General features: G+C 36.5%; 1 protein-coding gene and 1 long non-coding RNA gene across 2 annotated transcripts in view; both read left to right on the forward strand.

Annotated features, from left to right (window-relative positions):
* LOC134804115 (uncharacterized) overlaps window positions 1-23,730 on the forward strand; it is a 148,953-nt gene that overhangs the window by 13,778 nt on the left and 111,445 nt on the right. Inside the window, exon 2 of the mRNA XM_063777057.1 lies at window positions 23,498-23,578. Within this exon, the coding sequence (XP_063633127.1) occupies window positions 23,504-23,578 (75 nt within the window). The 5' untranslated portion in view covers window positions 23,498-23,503. The remainder of the gene's footprint in view (window positions 1-23,497; window positions 23,579-23,730) is intronic.
* On the forward strand, window positions 11,871-12,438 carry LOC134804984 (uncharacterized). Its single transcript, XR_010146225.1, has 2 exons — window positions 11,871-12,037; window positions 12,282-12,438. It is a non-coding gene; the product is annotated as an uncharacterized LOC134804984 (long non-coding RNA).

Genomic DNA, 23,730 nt, shown 5'->3' on the forward strand with positions numbered 1-23,730 from the left:
ATTTCGAGCAGTCCGGTAATATTACGCAAAGGACATTTGTTGCTCTCATAATGTTCCGTTACGGCAAACATCATAGTAGGTACTCTAGCGCATAGGTATTTGAAATATTCATGTGCTGTAAAATCCTTAACATTGCACACGTGGTGCTGCATAAAGTCTTAGGGAAATGAACGTATGTCTTGCCACCTTAATCAAAAAAGCTATAGAGCTTTCTTGATTAATGTTCAGATAGCCGCCCAAAGTCCACTTATAGTTTTAGGTTTACATATTACCAGAATGAGTGTGATATCTTCATTATAATTCTAAAATAATCATTAATAATTATAAAACGACTGCTAACTAGTAATCTAAGTAGCTCAAAACACCCGACAGTAAAATATTCAACCTTCCAACTATATACCGGGTGTGGCCTGTAACATGAGCAAAAAATTTAACTATAGGCTGTACTCCTCATACTGACCAACATTAGTTCAGCGACTTTTAAAAATAACTTGTGGTTTGATTTTTAATACACTTTAAAGTTTATTCTAGGACGCAATGTATTGCGAATTTTGTTATGTTTAAGGCGTGACAAGCAACGTCAATCACAATGATATGGCGTCCATTGAAGATAATATTTATTTTGTATGAAAAATAGGGACTCTAAATACTTCATAATTTTTAAAAGTTGTTGAACAAAAGTGTAACCGTTTGAGGAGTACAATCTATGTTTTAATTCTTTGCTCGTGTTACAGGCCACACCCGGTATTTACAATTCCTTCTGTAGCCTACAACTTCAACTGACTAATTCAATAATAGGTACTTTCTCTACGTAGATTTTGCGGGTTATTCCCACTAGTTACCACCAAGTTCTTACCAGTGGTAACTACTGGGATTTTGTTTCCCACCTTTTACCACTGGTGTTTTTAATTTTTAATTTTTATTCCCAGTAGTTACCACTGGTAAAAGGTGGGATTTTTTTTCCCAGTAGTTACCACCAAAATATTGTTAGAATACAATACTAATAACAACAGTATAAATAGTATAGTATAAATGTAGTGTGCTGTAATAAATAATTATGTGTCAGTTAGTGATTCAGTAAACTGCTTTAAAAGTGATCAAAAATATTAAAACAGTTTTACCAGTATAAGTGTAAAAACTAAAATAGAAGAGTCTCATTCTAGTTAAGTAGAAATTAACTAATTATCCGGATTAAATGTATCTTATTAACTGTAAATTGAATTACATATTTATACAAATAAACAAACGAACAAACAAATCAGTCAAAAACCGACAGAACTGATTTCGTTTTATTATTCACAGCTACTTCATTTCGTTCTATTATAACACGACGCAGAGCTGGAATATGTAGGTATTCATAATTCGTAGTTAGGCTAAATAAGTAAAGGGCATGGTTGTTATTAAAACCGCTTAGGGCGCGCTTTGGATGGGCTGACTGGTCGGACTAACCAGCATCCCAAGTAACACACAAGCAGGATAATAGAGTAAAATTATCATCTTATTCAAATTACGATTGCATAAATTTTGTGTATAAGCGGTGGAAATTACTAAATTCGGAATAAAGAAATATGTGGGCCTAGTGGGGCCTATATACCAATTAATGCTGAATAAATTTTGCATAGTATCGGTTTTGCATATTAAAACTGAATATTACTTATTTCTTACACAGTTAGTCGGACATTATTCAGCTTAAAGCATTTGTGGTTACTAAAAGCTGCATAATAGCGGCATTAGCAGCAATTAGTTGTATATATTCTGTGTTGTGAGATATTAAGCAGAAAATATTAAGAAAAATGTGATAGTGGCTACTAAATGCTGAAAAGAAGCGTCGGTGGAGACTTTCAACTGTATAAAAGCGGTTGCAGTTTCTGTTTTAATGCTAGTTTTTTAATAAAGGTGGACGCTATTACTGGAAGCTGTAATGAAATCCAAATCTTATTTGTTATTCAGTAGCTGCATATATGGGTTAATTATGGCTTTTATAGATATAACGTCTGAATAATAAATACTAAAACAACACTTATACTTAAGTTATAGCGATTTTAGTACACATGTACTATCTTTTCTTGCTAAAAGCTGCAAAATGAACGCAATGACAAACGCTATTCAAACTACTGCTTAGTATCAACAAGTGCGCGGTGGAGAGGGTTCCGTAGCTTTATACACGGTCAATGGTGCTACTTGAGCCTGATTGCCTTGAGCTTGAGCTTGTTTTATCATACCATTTTATTTTGAACGCATCTTGCGTATTTATTCTTTAATCCAATCATTATTAAAAAAATCGAGGTTTAGTTTTCTTAACAATTCTTTTCGATTGGTTATTTTACGTAAACAATTACTAGCTTCCATCGTAAACACTGTTAACGGACCATTTGCATACCTTACTGCAACGAGATAAGGTTTACCAATGGCCATTTAAGGTTGTTGATAGTTGGCAAACAAGGTGTCAAATGCTAGTTATTGATATTTTTGCATTAAAAACTTGTAGACTGGCCTGGGTATGTGAAAAATAAAATAATCACCCTCATTAAAATATAGCGAAATCGGTTCTCCTGTCGATTTTGAACGGACTGTTTTTAGGTTTCAAGTGGGTCTACTCATACCCATCCCACACTATACTCGTACTCATACCTAAACAATACTGCCCATACCAAACTATACTTGTATTCATACCCGTGATACCCGCTACTAATATACCCGCACCTTCGCACCTATACCATATTCATATTCATACCATACTCGTAACCATACCATACTCATACTATATACATCTTCGTACTCACGTCGTACATATTTTCGTGTACCTTTACCTACTAAATATTTGTCGGAACTGATAACGGAAAAAATAACTGTGTAATCTGCCGTGCCCCCAGATTTATCATATAACTTAAATATTATATCGCGTTTATAATATAAGTAGGAAGTAGGATTGAATATTGCCCGTGTTACATACCTATAATGTTTCTCATCAAACTAGTGAGGATCTATGTGGTTTTTACCATTTGTGTATAGAACCCTAATAGGCTTTAAGATTGAGAAAACAATTACTATTATACTGATGTTATTCAAAACTTGTTGTTCTAAAACCATTATTATCTAACATGTAGCTTAGTAACGCGAATAATGTGAATGCCTATTCAGAAATTTAGCACATAATAGCTGTGGCAGCAGCTATATTATATTCAGCACAGTCGGACGCCATTACGGTTGCTCATATTCTAACCTCTACAATTAAATAGGAACTTAAAATGAACTGAAAAACCCATTTATATTCATTTATAAAACTAGTTTTATCGTAGCATAACTTGTTAAAGTACATTTTCTATCACTAAAACATCTAAACACCGCAAAAAAAATTACAAATTTAAAAGTGGAGTACTAAATTTTCTATATTTACTTTCTAAACAGTGCATTATTTACGCGGCGCTTTAAAATTTTAAATAAAATGTATATATATATTTACAGTAAAGTCGCATGCGCAATGAAATTGATGTTATGTAAACATCAAATCAATATATGGGTAATGTCCTCCTTATTTTGTATTCACTTCAGAAACTACACTTTGACACGAGTTCACAAATTAAAATGGAAGACAAATCATACACAAATAGCTGAATATATTTTCTGTAACAATGCACTGTTGAACCAAAAGCTGCATAACGTGTGACTAACTGAGTCATTCTATACAAAGCTGGATAACTTTGGTTTAAAAGCGGTATAGAAGCTTTTGACAGCCTCTATACAAGTGTTATTCAGCGATCCAATGTGTGGGCACACACTTATACAGCTATTACATTACTGTTATTCCGTTTTAAGCGGCGTGGGCATGCCCACTTTGCGCCCAAACCTTCTGTATAACGTCTGTAATAGCGCTTATACAGAAGATATACAGCTACCTTATTCAGCATTCAGTACGGCATGCTCTATTATTCAAACAATATTCAGCTACTTTTGTGTTACTTGGGTATAGGCTCGCATTCCAATTGCGCTCGGGTAGTACATCGCTCGGTCATGTTATGCTGGTTGGCTCGATTGGTTAAACACCCACGCTAGCGGGATGGTAATAACACTCTACCAGAGGGACATCAGTACTATTCGTACACTTCGTATTAAGTTTTTTTTTGTATTTAACTTTTATTCGTTTGGATAATATGTTTATTGGAAGAACGTGTAAGTATGTAATTAATATCACATAAAACAACCTTAAATTGAGTACGACGAAGGGGCAAGAGGGCGTCAGGCTAAGAGCAAAAATCAGAAAAAGAGTAAAATAATAATTATGTACCAATAATTATGTAATAATAATTGTGTGTCTGATTCTGATGGCGATGGCGTGCGAATGCGAACGTCTATAAAACCTGATAGAGTTGGGAATGTGAATGTGATCTTGCAATTAAATTTTGGTATAGATATTTTTAAGTTTTCTTAAATTTTATCACGGTAAAGTAAGAAACAATGTAGGACCACCAACATTTATGAAATAAGAGTTATGGTAATACCTTATGCATATTGGATAGGTTACAACCTTGGTTTATCGCAATATAAGTATGAATAATAGCGGTACCTATGCCTTGTAATTGCTAAACAAACGTTTAGTTCCTAAATATCTTTTGTGTTGTTCTTATTAAATAACACGAGTGCAAAAAGGCCGAACCGAGTGTGGCGTGCACCGCGCACCCCATTTTTCTTAACCGCCGTGTCGCCCGTGTCTGACCCTTGCGAAATATTCTTTGTTCGGCATAACTGCCAGCCCTTATGGCCGATAAGAATGGTATTGGTTGACATAGTTAGATACAATAGATCATACTGGAACAAATTTAGGCTAAGCTAAAAATAAACACGTGACTTCCCACCAAACTTTCATCCCTTTTTACTTGGCCCAAAGAATGAATACGACAATCTAATCAGTCCACTTTTAAGTATGTTGGAAGCAACTGTGGGCACGGGCGCGTTACATTATATTAAACGAGGGCGAGGGACAGTTTTACTTCATACATGATGTGAATATTATGTGAAACGAAAACATTCCCAACTCTACCAGGTTATATAGACGTTCGCAATCAGATAAAGTACATAATTATTATTTTACTTTTTACTGATTTTTGCTTTTAGCCTGACGCCCTCTTGGCCCTTCGTACTCAATTTAAGGTTGTTTTATGTGATTTTAATCACTTACACGTTCTTCCAAAAGAATAAAAGTTAAATACAAAAAAAACTTAATACGAAGTGTACGAATAGTACTGATGCCCCTCTGGTAAAGTGTTATTACCATCCCGCTAGCGTGGGTGTTTAAGCAATCGAGCCAACCAGCGTAACATGACCGAGCGATGTACTACCCGCGTAATTTGAATGCGAGCCTATGCTGGTTAGTCCGAGCAGTCAGCCCATCTGAAGCGCGCCCTAAGCGGTTTTAATAACAACCATGCTCTTTACTTATTTAGCCTAACTACGAATTATGAATACCTACATCTTCCAGGGGGGCGATTTTTGAATTTCGATCGCTCGATTTCGTCACTCGAAAATCGGTGGAAAACGGCGAAATGCTAATTTTTGAAATACGATCGATAGAAATTGGAAATTGAGTGGTATTGGCCACTCGTTTTCAATTTTATTAGTAGAATTTAAATGCCTAGTAGCGGTGATATTATTGAACGAAATACACGAAATCGAGCGGTAGAAATTAAAAAATCGGCCCCCAGCTCTGCGTCGTGTTATAATAGACCGAAATGAAGTAGCTGTAAATAATAAAACGAAATCAGTTCTGTCGGTTTTTGACTGATTTGTTTGTTCGTTTGTTCGTTTGTATAAATATGTAATTCAATTTACAGTTAATAAGATAAATTTAATTTGGATAATAAGTTAATTTCTACTTAAGTAGAATGAGACTCTTCTATTTTAGTTTTTACACTTATACCGGTAAAACTGTTTTAATATTTTTGATCACTTTTAAAGCAGTTCACTGAATCACTAACTGACTCATGATTATTTATTACAGCACGCTACATTTATACTATACTATTTATACTGTTTTTATAAGTATTGAATTCTAACAATATTTTGGTGGTAACTACTGGGAAAAAAAATCCACCTTTTACCAGTGGTAACTACTGGGAATAAAAATTCCCAGTAGGCTTGGTGGTAACTAGTGGGAATTTATTTCCCAGTAGTTACCAGTGGTAAAAGTTGGGAAAAAAAATCCCAGTAGTTACCACTGGTTAGAACTTGGTGGTAACTAGTGGGAATAACCCGATTTTGCGAGTAATTTTCTTTACTTTTTGCTACATTTTGAAATACCTAGTGACTTTTTTTTTTCTCCTTTGACTTCTGCAGCGTGTTTACAGCCGTATCATTATTATTTTAAGCCGTACTAAACATAACAAGGGTACTAAGCGACAATTCAACAATTTTATAGGTAATAAAGGCCTATATACAGACTGCACCGCAACTCGTCACGACTAAAGTCAATAAAAGAGGTGGCACATTTTAGGTCTCCCACGTTATTTTCATCGACATGATTCGGGGTTGTTCGGCGTTGTGGTGTTGTGTTTGATTGGAAAATTGGAGGCTAGGCCAATATACTTTGTTTCACATCACTCCTCACATTATCACCTATGCATGTCAGAATGTAAGAATGATATTGATCAATAAAATATTCATGTATTTGACGTTTTAGAAACAGAACGACGAGTGCCCGCTTGGAGAACTAATAGGATATTGGACTATTGCAATATTAATACACGGATTAATTCTAAGTTAATTTATAGTATTTTTTTTATTAATTTCTATTGTTATCGAATGTTAGTACCTAGTCAACTTTGTGTAGTTAAATTTATAATTTAAAATTATAAAATTATAGAATGTAAAAAAAAAAAAAAAATTAAAATTCTCAAAATGAGCTCTTTCATATGACATATAGATAACACGATACACGGATTAAGTTAGTTTTTAACGATATTAGGAAGTAAATTAATTTAGCGTAGCCTGTTAGAGTTACAATACCAAAATATTAACAACGGGACTTTTACATTAAATTGTCATCCTTTTGTCCGTGATTCCTGAAATGGCTAAAAATGACTCTCGGGTAACAAGCCAAGTTCATCAAAACTTCCTGAAATATTTCTGGAAAAGATACCTACCTATTTTCCATCAGCTACCATGTCGTGACGCATCAAGCTAGTATCGCGACGCTGGTTGAACAGGATTAGATAACATTTAAATCCTCTTGAGATAAAACATGAAACACAGTCATTATATATATATTTCGAATCCCCTTTTTAAGGGAACATTGTCATTTCTCTCCTCGGGGCCTTTTCATAAACGGTGACAGTCTAATACCAGTAAAATATATTGTTTTGAATTTAATTAACTTTGATTTATGCATGACTCTTACCACAGTTACCAAGTATCTGAGCGTTTCTTTTATTTTTTGCCATTTATATATATTGTGACTTTTTTTGCCACTTTTGTGTTATTTCTAGTCAGGATCACGAACCCTTTTCATCCTTATAGGAGAAAAAAAGAGTGTTAATATTTCCATACATTTTTCAAAGTTTTCTTTTTGTTACCGCCATACAAAGTATATGGGGAAATGGTAACACAATAGGAAAAAAACTCTGGGACATTTTTTTATCCCATTAGGACCGAAAGAGCTCGTAATTCTGAGTAGAAATAACACAAAAGTGGCAAAAAAGTCATAATATTTAAAAATGCCAAAAAATAAAAGAAACGCTCATCTATACGACAATATGCTTCGTAAGGCCAATATAGCACAGCAATATACCTGACTGTCTTTTAGGGTTCCGTACCCAAAGGGTAAAAACGGGACCCTATTACTAAGAATCCGCTGTCCGTCCGTCCGTCTGTCTGTCTGGGCTCCCATACAAAAAACGTGATTTTTTTGCCGTTTTCTGCGTAATGGTACGGAATCCTCCGTGCGCGAGTCCGACTCGCACTTGGCCGGTTTTTATATAATTATTATGCGTCCGAGATAGCTCTTCTAAATATTTTGTACCCATACTAAACAGTATGGTGATAAATTCTAGGCAAGCTCATGTTTACAAGTTTAATATCAATCGTAAATATTTTAACAAGAAATCATTAGGTAGGTAATAGGTATCTTGCATTTTGTTGTGACCAAACGACGTTTTAAAAGAAATTGATAGGTTTTCTGAAAAATGCCAATATCAAATTAAAAGTTGCTCCCGCAAAATGTAGTGGGTTAAACTAATGAATCGCGTAATACTGTTCGAGAAACGTCGGTTCGATGTAACGCGTGGCAATTAAAACTTTGGCAGTCGTTTAACTCAGAATATCCCACGTTTTCTATCCAACAATCAGTAAGTATTGCTGAGTTAACATGGAATTTGTGGTGAAGAGTTTGAGATAAATGTATTATATCTGTATATTATGCTTTGTTGCTGAGATATGTAGGTTAAAGCATGGTTAAAGTATAAATTGTCACAACTCTCCTTAGTCTCCCCTATAATAAGTATCGTCTTAAGGTTATGTCCCCGTACAGGACACTCCCATTAGTTGCTATAATCTATCTTAAATATTTCTTGGCAATAGAGGTTGGTGGTTGTTCCAAACAAAGAGGCTGTCAACGATTGAAATGGGTTCTAATGATGGAAGCTTCACACTATCCTAACTTTACTTACAAAAATGTAACTGAGCGACCGAAATATCAACTTGGCAACTAAGCCTTGAGCGACTAGTCTTTGAGTTAATACTTTAGGACCTAAAGTTTAGGTGCTCAGTAATTTTTAGGGTTCCGTACCCAAAGGGTAAAACGGGACCCTATTACTAAGACTCCGCTGTCCGTCCGTCCGTCCGTCTGTCCGTCTGTCCGTCCGTCTGTCACCAGGCTGTATCTCACAAACCGTGATAGCTAGACAGTTGAAATTTTCACAGATGATGTATTTCTGTTGCCGCTATAACAACAAATACTAAAAATAGAATAAAATAAAGATTTAAGTGGGGCTCCCATAAAACAAACGTGATTTTTGACCGAAGTTAAGCAACGTCGGGCGGGGTCAGTACTTGGATGGGTGACCGTTCTTTTTTTTTTGCCGTTTTTTGCATTATGGCACGGAACCCTTCGTGCGCGAGTCCGACTCGCACTTGCCCGGTTTTATTTAGTTGCGCGTTTAATTATTATATTAAAATTAATTTTATTTTATATTGAATACTTAGGACCGTCTCCGTTAGTGTTCTTATGATAGGTTTAATTTGACGGGTTTAATGGGAATTATAAAACACTACGAAAGGAGTGTTTTAAATCGACACGATTTAAATAAGGTGGTGGTACTAGTGCTCGACATGCTAATGCCTAATAGATGACACCCTGCTGTCACCTCTATTGACAATGACTTAAGTTTCAAGATGACATGCACTGGGACCGCGTCGAACACCAGTATCACCACCTTACCTATTCGCACGTAGATCGCACAATGTTTTATAGTACATATATGGCCCTTGAAATTTGATTATTATAGCACCAGGGGGCCTATTTTTGAAACTTGACCGCTCGATTTCGTGTATTTCGTTCAATAATATCTCCAAATTTCTATCGCTCGTATATCAAAAATTAGCATTTCGCCGTTTTCCACCGATATTCGAGTGACGAAATCGAAATTAAAAAATCGCCCCCCTGGTGTCGTAATGTAGCATCAGATGAACTGTATATAAATATAAGGGGTACACCGAGCGGATGCCCGTTTGTTATTATTATTTTTATAGATCTAGCCGTCTTCGAAAAATCGGTCAACATGCATTTTCTCTTTATAACGACACGTCCGTTTTATGGCTGCTATCTCCTTCGAGCAGACAGTTAAGACAATAGTATTACCTACGGATAGATATCTATTCCTGATGACGTCACTAACGGACATATTAGGATATTTATTTATAGCCTTATATTAATACAACGTGTATCACATAAATAAAAACTGATCGGTAATAGAAAAGCCATTACCTACACAGAATCAGTAAAAGATAATATCGTGCTCTAAAATTGCATGTAAAAGTAACATATTTTTTATAACTATCGATATACAACTGACAACTATTTTTTTTTTAAGTTGCAGTTCGTAGGTACAGTTTTACACATTTAGTTATAATCGTCCAAACAACCAAAACAAAGTACTTATTCAGAACAATTACGTTTAATAATTGTGTAAGTAATTACAATATTAAAAATGCAAAAGTAACTCTGTTTGTCTGTCTGTTACCCCTTCACGCTTAAACCACTGAACCGATTTAGATGAAATTTGGTATGGAGATAGTTTGAGGCTCGAGAGTAGACATAGGAAAGTTTTCATCATCTTGCCACACAGACGTAGGTAGGTAGGTTAGATTCGAAGAGGCATGATATTACTACACATCTGTATATAGTTAACAATATATGACTGTAACAAAAAATAATTGAATAAACAATCAATTAATATTTGTTAATAATGCAGCAAATAAGGATGTTAACCTTTTAGTTATTATTACAAAAATAAAATGCGAAATACGGATGTCTTACTTTTTTGTTTTAAAAAATTAAATAAATACGTTAATTTCTACTTTCCTATTCCTGATTATTTTTTACATGTTGTATAAACATTTCTAGCACCGAGATATACCTAATTGCAAACTTCAAACGTTCGTATGTATATTATTTTCCTCTCTATCGCTCTGGCTTATTCGAGTAACAGATAGGCATGTAGAATAATCTTCGATAATCGAGGTTCGCGATAGTCCCCCAGTTTCAATTACCCGGCTGGTTGAAAACTATTCGTGTCTCTATCGTTAACTATTAGTCTTAGCGGGGGCGAATATCTCACACCATTAGTTCGCGCAGTAGCGATGTACCTAACTCCCATCGAATGCCGTGTTTGAGGATGCAGCCTCAACCACGGAAACTGAGAAAATTAAGAAAACTACAACAAATACAAATACAAATGTTTTATTTCGAAAATAAAATTATAACAATATTACATTTATGCTGGCCACCACACTAGGCATAGCCTGTCCTGTGGTGGACATAATACGGACACAAGTAATAACAATAATACAATGAGGCTAGAAGGAAAAAAAAGGATACAATTATTTAGTTAAAAAAGAAACGGTGAAGGATGGAATTTACAGAGATACAGTTACCTGAGATGATAAAGAAAAGAGAAAGAAAAAAGATCGAGTAAAGTACCTAATATAAATGCAGTATAATGAGTAACATAAAAAGATTAAAAACTAAATTTAAAAACTAAAATTAAAAACTACCTAAAATTAAAAACTAACTAAAATTAAAAACTACCTAAAATTAAAAACTAATCTAAACTAAAGTAAATCTAAAAAAGGCCCCCGCGGCATTGTGCCAAAGATGCTGGCAGCATTCCCTCGCTGAATGGCAATACTAATGCGTTGCGAGAGAAAGCTGCCAGCTCTCTGGTCACCGGTGGTATCGGCCAGCTTTTTCGACAGTTCTTTAAAAAGAACATGAGCGCTTGGACCCCACGGCCCCAGTGTCTCGACACCGAATGCCACAAAATGGTATTGGGGGCCGAGACCTTGATACTTTGAAAACTTTTTGTTTTCAGCCGCCTCGGCAGCCGCCCCAGCCCTGATCGAAGTTCTTGGTAGATGGGACGGTGCCAGTGTATCGACGCATGTGGCGTCCCAGACTAGCACCCGTCCCATCTTCCACGGGACCAGGGACATACCGTCCGGTCTCTTGCCGTCGTCCCTCAAAACGCCGTTAGGTTCGAGGATAGCTGGCGCATTGACGGTGGCAAGAGACCGGCGGATGATATAATTTAGGGCAGCGTGCCTGGAGAGGCGGCCAGCACTTAACCGACAAGAGAGGCCGTGGTGTCCAAGCACGGCGACGGTTGCGCCGCAGGGGCATCCGTGGGGGGCGCAGACCTTGACCCCTAGCCTAAGGCTTACGGCTAGGCGTAGGGTATCCGGTTCTAAATATGTACCAGAGGGGGGGGAGGGGTAGGCATGCAGCCACTGGCCGGATTCCCGTTCTGCAGCAGCGAGCAGCCGCGCACGTGTATTAGGACCATCAGAGCTGGAAAGTAGTACCTCAAAGTCAATTTTGCACAAAGTGTCGTCCCAGCAACGTTGAATATGTAATTTTGAAGGTAAATCTTGACCCGGACAAGCCGTCAGCCAGGCGTCTCTAGCTTCCGTCAAGCACGCCGTCTCGTAGTTTAAAGGGCAGGCCCTTAATATTTTTCCTATGAGGGAGGAAGTGCCATGGACGGAAGATAGAAACGCCGGCAAAGCAACGCTAGAAATTTTGCGCATACCCAGCCCACCGAATCTGATGGGCAGGCACGCCTGGTTCCAAGAATGCTCGCTAAGCTGTATATTTAGAATGGTTTCAAGGGAAGATCTAATAAGGTTGTCAATCGGTAATAAGGAGTTTTGGTGTTTCCAAAATGGACAGCAGCGGAGCAAATAAGTAAATTTTGGTACGAAAAGGCAGAATTTAAGAATAGTCAGAGCGGAATGAGAATTGATGTCGTTCAGGCGATCGGCGCAGTTTTTGAATTTAGTAATCGTGTTTGTGATAATGCTGGGGATGGCTTCTTCGAAAATTGGTGACCCTAGGAGGTTTAGAGAGTCCTTATTGACTACTTTTATATTGGGACTGAGGGCTTGAAATTTTTGTACGATGTCGGGATTGTAAAGGGTTAAATATAATTCGCACTTCGCGAAATTCAATTCCAGCCCTATAAGCTTAAATTTATTTTTTATTTCCGAAAGGTCTGCTAGTACTGTGTTTACATCTCCTCCTAATATTAAAACAAATATAAATTATGTTTTCTCTTAGAAACAAAAACTATTCTTTTTGAAATAAAATTAAAAATATAATAACACTTGACGTAACATGTGTCTGTGTGTGTACGTGGAGTGTGTGTGTGTGTGTGTGTGTGTGTGTGTGTGTGTGTGTGTGTGTGTGTGTGTGTGTGTGTGTGTGTGTGTGTGTGTATGAGGTTATTGTGAGTTTATTCAATATGGTATCTTGATTAGATTTTCTGTGTCTTCATATGCTAGGTGCATTAAGTTCTTTGATAACATTTTTTTTGCCTCGAAAATGGAGTGTTCTTTGAATTCATATATCCTACCTAATCGATTGTAAATTCGGGGGTATAAGAAAACGGAGAAGTGACGTACAAATGTAGTTTTAACAGCAGTAACAGAAATTTTAAAAATTCGATTTTTAAGTAATGTATTGTAATTGGATGAGCTAAGTACTTTTTTATGTACGTACAATGCCACCCTTATTAAATAGAGCTTCCGGACGCTGAGCACCTGGGTGTCATTGTATAGATCGATCGTAGGGTACCTAATTGGTTTCCTCAATGCGACCTTCAACACCGCTCTTTGCGCTCTTTCTAGTTTTAGATTAAGAGAGGAGGTTAAACCTCCCCAGGCAAGAATTCAGTAGTTAATAATTGACTGGCAAAGAGCTAAATAAATAATCTTTAACAGTGCAAAATCGGCTGATTCTCGTAGCAATTTCATTGTATGTATCAGCTTTCGGACCCGACCTGAAACCGCGGAAACATGCTCTCTGAAGTTTAGATTTTCGTCCATCATAATTCCGAGGTACCTCACTGTGTTTGGTCTGGTCATGCAGTCACAAGTGCAATTTGGAATAGGGGCATTAATACAATTACGATGATGAACTTTAATATCTCGATGTAGTTTTGGCGCAGAAGCTGAAGTCTTATGGAAACAGAGAAATTTGGTTTTTGCTGTGTTTAGTGTCAGAAGATTCTGCCTTAACCAAATTGACACTTGTGACATACCATTCTCGACATGTTCACAAACATTCTCCCAGGAGGACCCTCGGAAAATGATAGAAGTGTCATCGGCGTAACACAAGATTTCAGCATTCTGTAAAGGAAGAAGTGAGATGTCATTTATATATAAAAGAAAAAGAGTAGGGCCTAGAATGCTGCCCTGTGGTACGCCGAAAGGAACTGGTCTTAGGTCACTGAGATGTTCACCAATTTTGACACGTTGGTATCTATCCGTCAAGTAGCTTGTAAACCACCTCAGTGTAGTCCCGCGAAACCCATATGCTTCTAGTTTCCTCAGTAGGATGGGGATCGAGACCGTGTCGAACTTAATCTCATCTTTTCTTAATTTTCTCAGTTTCGCTCTAGAGGTAATAAATAAGCTTTCATTTAATTCTATAGGTAGTTAATTTATTGATATGTAAGGCTTTTGAAATAACGTCATTTTATTTTATGACACGGCTCGCTAATTCGTTTCCTTGGTTTTAGTAAACAAATGTACCTAACTAGTTTGACCACCAGAGATTAATTATTAAATAGTATTTTTGTGGTATCCTACTAAACATAATAAGTATATGTCTGCACACGACCGGCCGCTTTGGAGATCACCTTTAGCCAATACGTGCGTAATAGCTTTCTTTAGTTTAAGAACAAACACTGTACTAAACCCATTTTGGTAAGGGGCCCTTAATAAGAAGGACACGCCTCATGATATGGTTAGCATCAAATAAGTACATAATCATCAGGTGGCAAGCAAAACTCACTAATTACCACCCCACGGTCATAGCCACAGTGAACCATATTATTACTCAAATAAGGTTGATTTTTGTTTAATATTTTTTAGTAATTAGTGAGTTTAGCTTGTCACCTGGCGATATATTATATTATATTGATGGCCAAAGTAACCATAAATATCGGGATGTAGTTACATATCCTTATTTCTGTGGTAACTAAAGGCGTGTCCAGACGGGGACAATTTTTCGCCAATCTGATTAAATTGTCCGATTGAATCAGGCCGCCGAATTCAACCCGTACCTACTAATTCATGCCGACATCACGCACATACACCATCATACATCGTACATCATTTTAAGTAGGTACGGCTACCACCATATTCGTTAACGTATGTGTAATAACTTTCTTTCTATGCAAGAATGAAGAAGAATGTGGTCAGGCTCTTTAAGGGTCCGGCAATAACATTGAGCTTCTAAGTTCATTTATTTTATGAGTTCCACCGGAAAGACAAAAAAGTTTTTGAAAAGAAAGCCTTTGAATGCTTTTTGAGTTTTTGAAGTTGTCTTTGGCAATTCTGTTTATCAGAAAACTAGAAAAAATTACAATCAGAACAATATTAGAGTTAATCCAAGAAGCGTCTGCAACGATTTTGATACCATACGCAGTAATAAAAGTTTGACGTTTAAAATAACATTAGCATTATCAAAATCGTTGTAGACTTTTCTTGGTCTAACTCTATAACTACGTGTTGTATACTTAAGGTCTTTTTTATTGAGGTCTGTTAGACTATTTTTTACACAACTATTACGATTAATGAAGAAGTCAAAAGAAATAATAAGGTGCCATTTTTTTGACAATCTTATTATTTCTCTTTTGTCCTGACTCTGAAATACGCGATAACGAAATGCGACGAGTTTTTTATCCCTTCAGATTAATTAAGCTTATGTGAAATGACAAAATATGAATCTGCCTACAGTATTTGTCCGTGGACGTACGGGCGAAAGCATTAATTTATGAGTTTTATGACCCATTTCGTACCTTGTCACAGTGACAATCAATATGAATGTCGCTAGAGACCTCATACTATTGTCACTGTAACAAGGGGAAAATTGGTCATAAATTACACTGGGTACTTTGGACTGTACCTACCTATAATCCTGTGGATCAACGTTTTTGTTGTTACAATGTGTTTTATAACGATTCAAGATAAAACATGGTTTATGTGTAATATTATGGTTAAAGATTATTTATTCTCATCAAGAATTACAAATTACAAAACATTTAGGTAACGTAAACGCACTAGTGCTCGACATGCTAATGCCCAATAGATGACACCTTGCTGTCACCTCTATTGACAATGACTTAAGTTTCAAGATCATATTTACTGCGAGCGCGTCGAGCACCAGTACGTTTACCTTACTAATATTATCTGGGTGGATGCACTTTTTTAGTGTTGTTATTCAATCCCGTTGTCCCGGGGACAATACTGGAACAGTTAGAAGAAATATTATGTGTCGTACTACCAACAAATATGTTTAGTAAATTACCCATTATGGAAAGCCATTCAACGTTGTAACGCGACTAGTGTGACGGGTACCTTTGCGCCAAGGACAACTCGCGGGGGACTTTTTGACTAGGCTTGAGCTAGTCTTAAGTTGCTATAGTCTTTAGTATTTTTATTGTTGTATTGACTTTTATTGACATTAAATAATTATTATGGAAAGGACTTATAACTACTACAATAATGCATGTTTGTTATAATCAGGGTTTTAAGAACTTAACCATGGCAAAGAGTAACAAGTATAAGTTGATTAACCCATTTGTCAAATAAACATTTTACTCTGAAATCTCCTTTTACTGCTTGTAAATTTAGATATTTTGTACACCTAATTCGACTGCATTATTTAAGTGTATGCTCGTAGACAATTCCTTACTTAGACCCTTAAGTCCCTAGATTGAGATCGCAGAAGTATCTATGGCAACTTTCCACGCTTTGCCAACATCGCCAGCTGTTTACACACCCACAAAGTGCCCGGTCGTGTTTATCTCTTCTATTTGTATTACATTCGCTCGCTTTAAATTATTTAACGAACTCAAACACTTTCGGCGAGGTAAGTACGAGTTACGATAGCACAATTAAGCTACTTATTTGTAGGTAATATCGTAACCTATCACTCCATACAACACGACCCTCTTTTATAGATTTATAGTACATAGATACCTACAGTAGGTAATAACGGAAAACCAACATTACCTAATATTTCCTGGAGTTGCAGCATTTTATTGTTACCGGGTAGGTTTTATTGTTACCGGGTAGGTTTTATTTCTGTAATGGACCTTCTCTCCCAACCCTCTAACAATCTCAGAGTATTTGAAAATTGCGCAGTTTTACGAAATTAATATTTAAGATGGTAAGCCAAAAATAATGCCATGCAAAGGATGACTAGATAATTTAATAATAATATAAACTATTCCTAAACAAGCTTAGAAATAACAAAACAAATTATTGACAAGTCTACTGGTGTTACCACTATTTCAGCTTTATGCCAGTTTGTTTTATTTCTTCAATTTCATGTTAGACTTATATCCTATTTTTTCAGAATACATACAGAAAATAGTGCGGTCACAGTATGAGAGTAGTCATTGAGTAGTCAAAACTGCTACTGACAGATTTGTATTATTACTGTGCTTATGTTAGTTCGCTTGGTCACTCTATTGTCTCTAACTCTATAAGTATAAATAACAAGCATAGACATTATTGGACAATAAACCGTGTTACAAGTGTAATAAAGTGCATAGTTACTTTAATTTTTTGATAGTACTTAGTGACTTTTGCTTGTCACCAGGCGGTACTGTGTCTTCTGCGGACCAACTTGTCAAGGCTTTGATCAGTTATGTTTCAACGCAAGCACAGTGATTGATTGCATACGGAACGCTACAAATGCAAAGTAAAATGCACCTAAAATACTCACTTTAGGGTTGAATTTTGAATGACTTCTGGGTGAGTCAAAATAACGTCAAAATGCGTTAATTGACTGCCGTTTGGTGTAAGTGGAGCATCGCTTGATTTCGGGACGCGACCTATTTTTTTACATCACGGCTTTTGTAGCAACACTGCCATTTGGAGTGTGATGAAACCCTTTGTTTTGTACGAACGTTGATAGACAGATATAAACTAAAAGTTCCATATTGGTGACGGGTGCGTTCGACTGGGAAATAATAAGCATTGTACTTATTAATCTTATTATTGGTAGAGTTAGACTAAGTAAAGTCTGCAGCGATTTTGATAGTCCATGCAGTACAAGTGTCATTTTAAACGTCAAACTTCTATGAAATTATGACGTATAAATAACTCTTGCCCTGCGTGGGCTATCAAAATCGCTGCATACTTTTCTTGATCTATTACTATTACTTTATGAACCCACTTCCGAATAGAAGTTTGAAAATGTTATTCCTATATATAATGTTTGTTTACCAATATTTTGGTACTGCATATTACTTTTAGCAATAGTATTTTTTTCCTATTTTTAAAGATTATCAAGTGGGGGACAAATACTACAAAGAACAATGTCCTAAAGAATTTGGCTTGGGTTATTTTTCAAAAGATTCTGACAAACACGCTCTGAAAAATTATTAGAATTCTACTTACCACGTAGGCTCATTGTCTAGAATTAGATTATCCTTTCGTTAGGATACATAATTTGTACCCAATATTACCTCCATTAGCCTAATAATTACCATTATTTTTTTGATGTACGATACACCAATCAAATATTACTGCAGGTGACACGCAACCTTTACGATCCCAGTGACGAAATAAACGTGTTTAATAACTATGTGGCATAATTACTTAAAAGCAGAATTTGTGACATTTACGACCACCACCAGTTTGACAATGACATATTCGCTAGCGTCTCGCTCGTACTAGCATATTAGTGCAAGCGACGTATACTTATATAGAAAGCAGTGTTGGCCGAAAGTTAATGCGAATTGAAAATGTTGGCCATTAACCATTATAAATTGAACCTTAAACCGTAACGGACGATTACGGTTTAAGGGTCAATTTATAATGGTTAATGGCTAACATTTTCAATTCGCATTAACTTTCGGCCAACACTGATAGAAAGTAAGTTACGCAAACATTAGCCAATTCATATGTTAGTTTGACACTGCTAAGGCAGTCGTGGTAAGGCTACTTCACCTATCCGTCATATTCGATAGTGAACATTTAGAATCGTACATCTATTACTTTGCTAATCATTTGGTATAATTACGCACGTATGCTATCAAATAGACACAAGTTCGATGATAATAGGTCACATTAGTAGTTTTTTTTTCTGCCCTCATTTGTTTCCATTGATCTTAAGCGTACTGAAATCTGAACTATAGTTGGACTGTCCCAATGGGACGCTCGTACAATTTTAATTATTCTGCCTTTACGAAGGCGCCGTCAAGCACCCTGAATTTCGCAGGCGTCAACTGATATCTCTGTTTATTAATGGCGGACACTAATGTATTCCGATAAGCATAATTACGGGGATTTTCAGAGTCGCTCCGCATATCGCTAATTTATGCAAATCAAGTTTGATTAAGGCTTCGTTGGAATCTGATGTTATCCAACAAATTACATAGCTGTACAGGTAATGTAGCCGAAAGAATAGAAGGTACCTACGTAGTTCAAGAATGGTGGGGAAAGTAGAACGATCACCCTGATCACGCGACGATACTATTACTGTTACGTGACGTCCATTTGTCATGCACAGATTTTAAAACAAAAGTTGTTATTCCTGTGCAGTGCATAGTGCAGTGGCAACCAAGGCTCGGAACCGGTTTTTCCTTCATACAGAAAATACCGCTATTATTACGTTCATTTTCGTTCTTTGGTTTATTATTTCATTTTTGATGGGTCAATCTAATAATACGAAGTTGTTACATAAATACATGATTCAGTCCTACGGAAAGAGCATAAAATAATTAAAAATATTGGGCTATTTTGGGATTTAAAAAAGACCGTTTCCGAGCCGAGCTCGTGTGTGAAATGAAAACCATATATCGTTACCCTGTATACCAAAGCAGTGCCTATCATCACTACACCTTACAAATCAAAGTCCTTCGCCGCATCTGTCTGTTTGTGTGTTTGTAATGTTTGTTCGCGATAAACTCAAAAACTACGGAACGGATTTTCATGCGGTTTTCACCTATCAATAGAGTGATTTGAGGAAGGTTTAGGTGTATAATTTGTTAACCCGTGCGAAGCCGGGGTGGATCACTAGTTTTAGTATAAAATCGCTAGTGATATAGCCGAGTGATCTGACGTGCAAATATTTTATCAAACAGAAGTACGGTGCGGCGCGGTGTATCTTTTGTTTTAAAATGAACTCTGGCTACGCCACCGGCCACACTCAGTGAAAGCATATAAGTACATGGAAGTATTCTGTCCGCTCAATTATGACCCAACGCAAACTACCCCGCGATAGGCGGTACTTACAAACTGCTCGATTGGCAATCTCAGTACGACCGAGATGACAGTCAGTGACAAATGGCTAAATTGATTTATAAAAACAACATTTTTTTGTAATTAAAAATATCTTCATGTGTCGTGAAGTGGTGCAGAAGTTATTTTAGTTCATACCAAGGACAGTGGAATCACTTTTCACTTGTAGTAAACATATAACTTCAGTAAAATTTGGAATAAACATGACGATTTGTGCTAAGCTAAAACGTAACAACTGCATACGACTTTCATAACAACATACGACTTTTTAAATTGCAAGGATAATAGGGATGGTGTTATGCCAAATGAAGTAGACTATTTTATTAACTTGTGTTTGGTTTAGATATTTTCTATATAATTATAAATGTAGTAATAAATTCCTTCTTACAGATTTGTATTTTCCTTTTTTATTTCATGAGATGGAGCTATAAAAAAACTACCTAGTTATTTCAAATTAATAATCAAATTTGGTATTGTCATTTTACATTACTTTCCATTCAGATTCCCACAAGATGCTATTCGCAGAGAACTATGGAAAAAAGCTGTCCAATTAGAGAGACATGAAATTGAGTGGATGCCTGGCAAGATATCTAGAATATGTTCTATTCATGAGATATAACCCGTGAGATAATCATACCCGGTCTTCTATATGTAGACACATTTTTTCTATCATGCTTTCACTGAATTAATTTAACAAATACACACATTATCTGAAAATGTTGATCATTTGAATCCACGCTCTACTGTCACATATATGTAGGTTCTCTCTCAAGCCATTTCCGTCAGTAGAAAAGAGCGGCAAATTTAGAAAATGTAAGCGCGCGAACGGCTGTGGTCCCATACAAAATTTTAATTTTGCACCATTTTCTACTGACAAACTTGCTTGACCGGCTATATACATATAAAATATTTCCATTGGAACTGAAAGTGGGGATTTATTGTGATTCCGCCTGTTCAAATATTTTTGACCCGATTCGTTTACCCATGTAAATTTTGCAGGCTGTATAGCCAGTCCGATTTCTAAGATCAAGTTCGCCATAGCTGTACTATGGCGTACTTGATCTTAGAAAAACGGACACACTGTACCTGAACGTGACTTCGCACTGCCATACAGATTGATAATAAAATATACAAAATACTTCTTATAGCGGAATACATTTATACAACAATCGCTTTCGTAAAAACTAGTGCCTACGTCAAATCATGGGATTAGTTGTCAAGCGGACCCCAGGCTCCCATGAGCCGTGGCAAAATGCCAGGATAACGCGAGGAAGAAGAAGGACATTTATACAACAATGAATATTTACTTATGTTGAGTTAGTCTGTCATTTCACAACAACATAATAACTAGTTATCTTTTAATCTGCATTAAATTATTATACGTGAATTATTTGACTGGTTCTTCAATGTATGGCATAAACCTATCCCTGTCCAAGTCATATTCTAATCAAATATGAACCGCGAACTCTCAGCGGCCAGTACGTACAGCAAGAAGGTTATTAGCGGATTAATGTCGCTGATTGGTAGTTATTGACATTATATACATTTCATCTACACTTAGCTGTGTACGTTCGTGTAATAGAGATGACTATTATTTCGTTTATCAGCTTTGATTACAGGCTCTGTAAACGTATCGTCATATTTAAATGTAGGCGTAATTGTGTATGTGTGCTAATTTGGCCCGAGAATTTGAACGGTAATGTTCCCAAAGGCGGTATCCATGGTTATATATGCGATCACTGGCCACACTCCACATGAAGGACGCGAACCTATTTAATTGAGACCGTAGATTGAGATGCGGGCATATCATATACACACAAATTTTTTTATAATATTTTATAGTAAAATTATGTAAGTACTTACCTATTATTGTTATAAACATTTACGCAACTAAAAAAAAATCGAGTTTACTGAAGCGATGACTGGATTTGTTATTATTTCATTTTGTTGACTTTGTATTTAATACAAAATTAAATATTTTATCTTAAGCATAATATTTTTAGTCATAGGTACATCTACATCATATCGGACCTACAAAATGTCAATTCAAAAAAACATTTTCGCTCCATACGGATTATTTACGATATTTGGCGTTTTAGATTATAAATTCTATGGAGATGACACCTGTCACCCTATTTAGGTATTGGTTTGAAAAATACTATAGCTTTTATGATTTGACAGTTCGGCTGTGACGTCTATACTTTGGCACAAAAGTAGCCACGACCATTGACTTATTATTACTACCTAATGATAATTCAATGGCCACGACACCTATCGCTTTCTCCATTCATATTAGGTCCCAGTTTTACCCATTCCCGACTTGGACGTACATACCATAATTAATACTTATACCGTTACATAAGTAGGTATCCATGGAGCGAGTTGCTTCAGAGAATGTTCTAGACGTGGAATCTTCATCCCGACAACTTTAGTATCTGTCAGTTATGCAATGCCACTTTGTTAACTGAACATTTGCAAGTTCAATGTAAAATTAACATAGCACATAGTTACTTAGGTTTGTTCCGATTTCAGGGTACCTACAATGGTTAAATATAGATATAGAGCAATGGCGTAAAATTGAGTCCCTTAACTTCAAGCTCAGGTTAATCCATATGTCAGATTATGTGATTTTGGTATAAAGAAAAGCTAATAGGGTAGATACTTGCTGAGATGGTCGAATGGATTTACCCAAGTTTGAAGTTAAGCGACACATTACAATTAGATAAGATAATTATGCAGGATAATAATAAATATTTACACAAATTGACTAAGCCCCATCATAAGCTCATGAAGGCTTGTATTGTGGGTACTTAGACAACGATATATATGGGTAATATAAAAATACATATAAAGCACCCATGACTCAGGAACAAATATCTGTGCTCATCACACCCATAAATGCCCTTACTGACGAATAACACCAGTTATACGATGAAAACGTGTGCTGGGACGTGAATGAGTCGCTAATATACAGGTTGGCTAAAAAATAACTGCATTCCCGTTGCCAGTGAGGGTTTGGGATTATACTGAGCAACTTTTACTATGGGAACAACCAGGAAATCGCGAAAAATAAATGTTACCCTCCCATAGAAAATGGACCAGCCAAAATGTATGAATCAGACATTTTTTTTTCTCGATTTCGGGGTTGGTCCCGTAGTAAAAGTTGCTCAGTATAATCCCAAAGCCTCCCTGGCAACGGGAATGCAGTTGTTTTTTAGCGCCCTGTATATCATTGGGGTTACTGTGGGACTAAGTTTCTTTGCAATGCGCAAAGAAACTTACCTACTTTACTTAGGTACTTACTTTTTTTTTTGTTTTGTTTGCGCTGGATGCGGGTGGCGCAAGACCGGTCATTCTGGCACTCTTTGGGGGAGGCCTATGTCCAGCAGTGGACGTCCTCTGGCTGATATGATGATGATGAAGTTTCTTTGTGTAAGATTGTCCAACATAACATGTATTCATTTATTGACAGGGCAAGATGGCCATCATCCAGTCTTGCTGCTGCTGGAGGAGCCTGCGCCGCGGCTGCTACGCTTCGGCCTTGTACACTCTAGTAAGTACTCTCACTTTTTAGGGTTCCGTACCCAAAGCGTAAAAACGTCCGTCTGTCTATCTGTCTGTCTGTCTGTCTGTCACCAGGCTGTATCTCATGAACCGTGATATTTTCAGAGATTATGTATTTCTGTTGCCGCTATAACAACAAAT

Source organism: Cydia splendana, chromosome Z (assembly GCF_910591565.1).
Source record: "Cydia splendana chromosome Z, ilCydSple1.2, whole genome shotgun sequence".
In the NCBI taxonomy this organism is placed as follows: Eukaryota; Metazoa; Arthropoda; class Insecta; order Lepidoptera; family Tortricidae; genus Cydia; species Cydia splendana.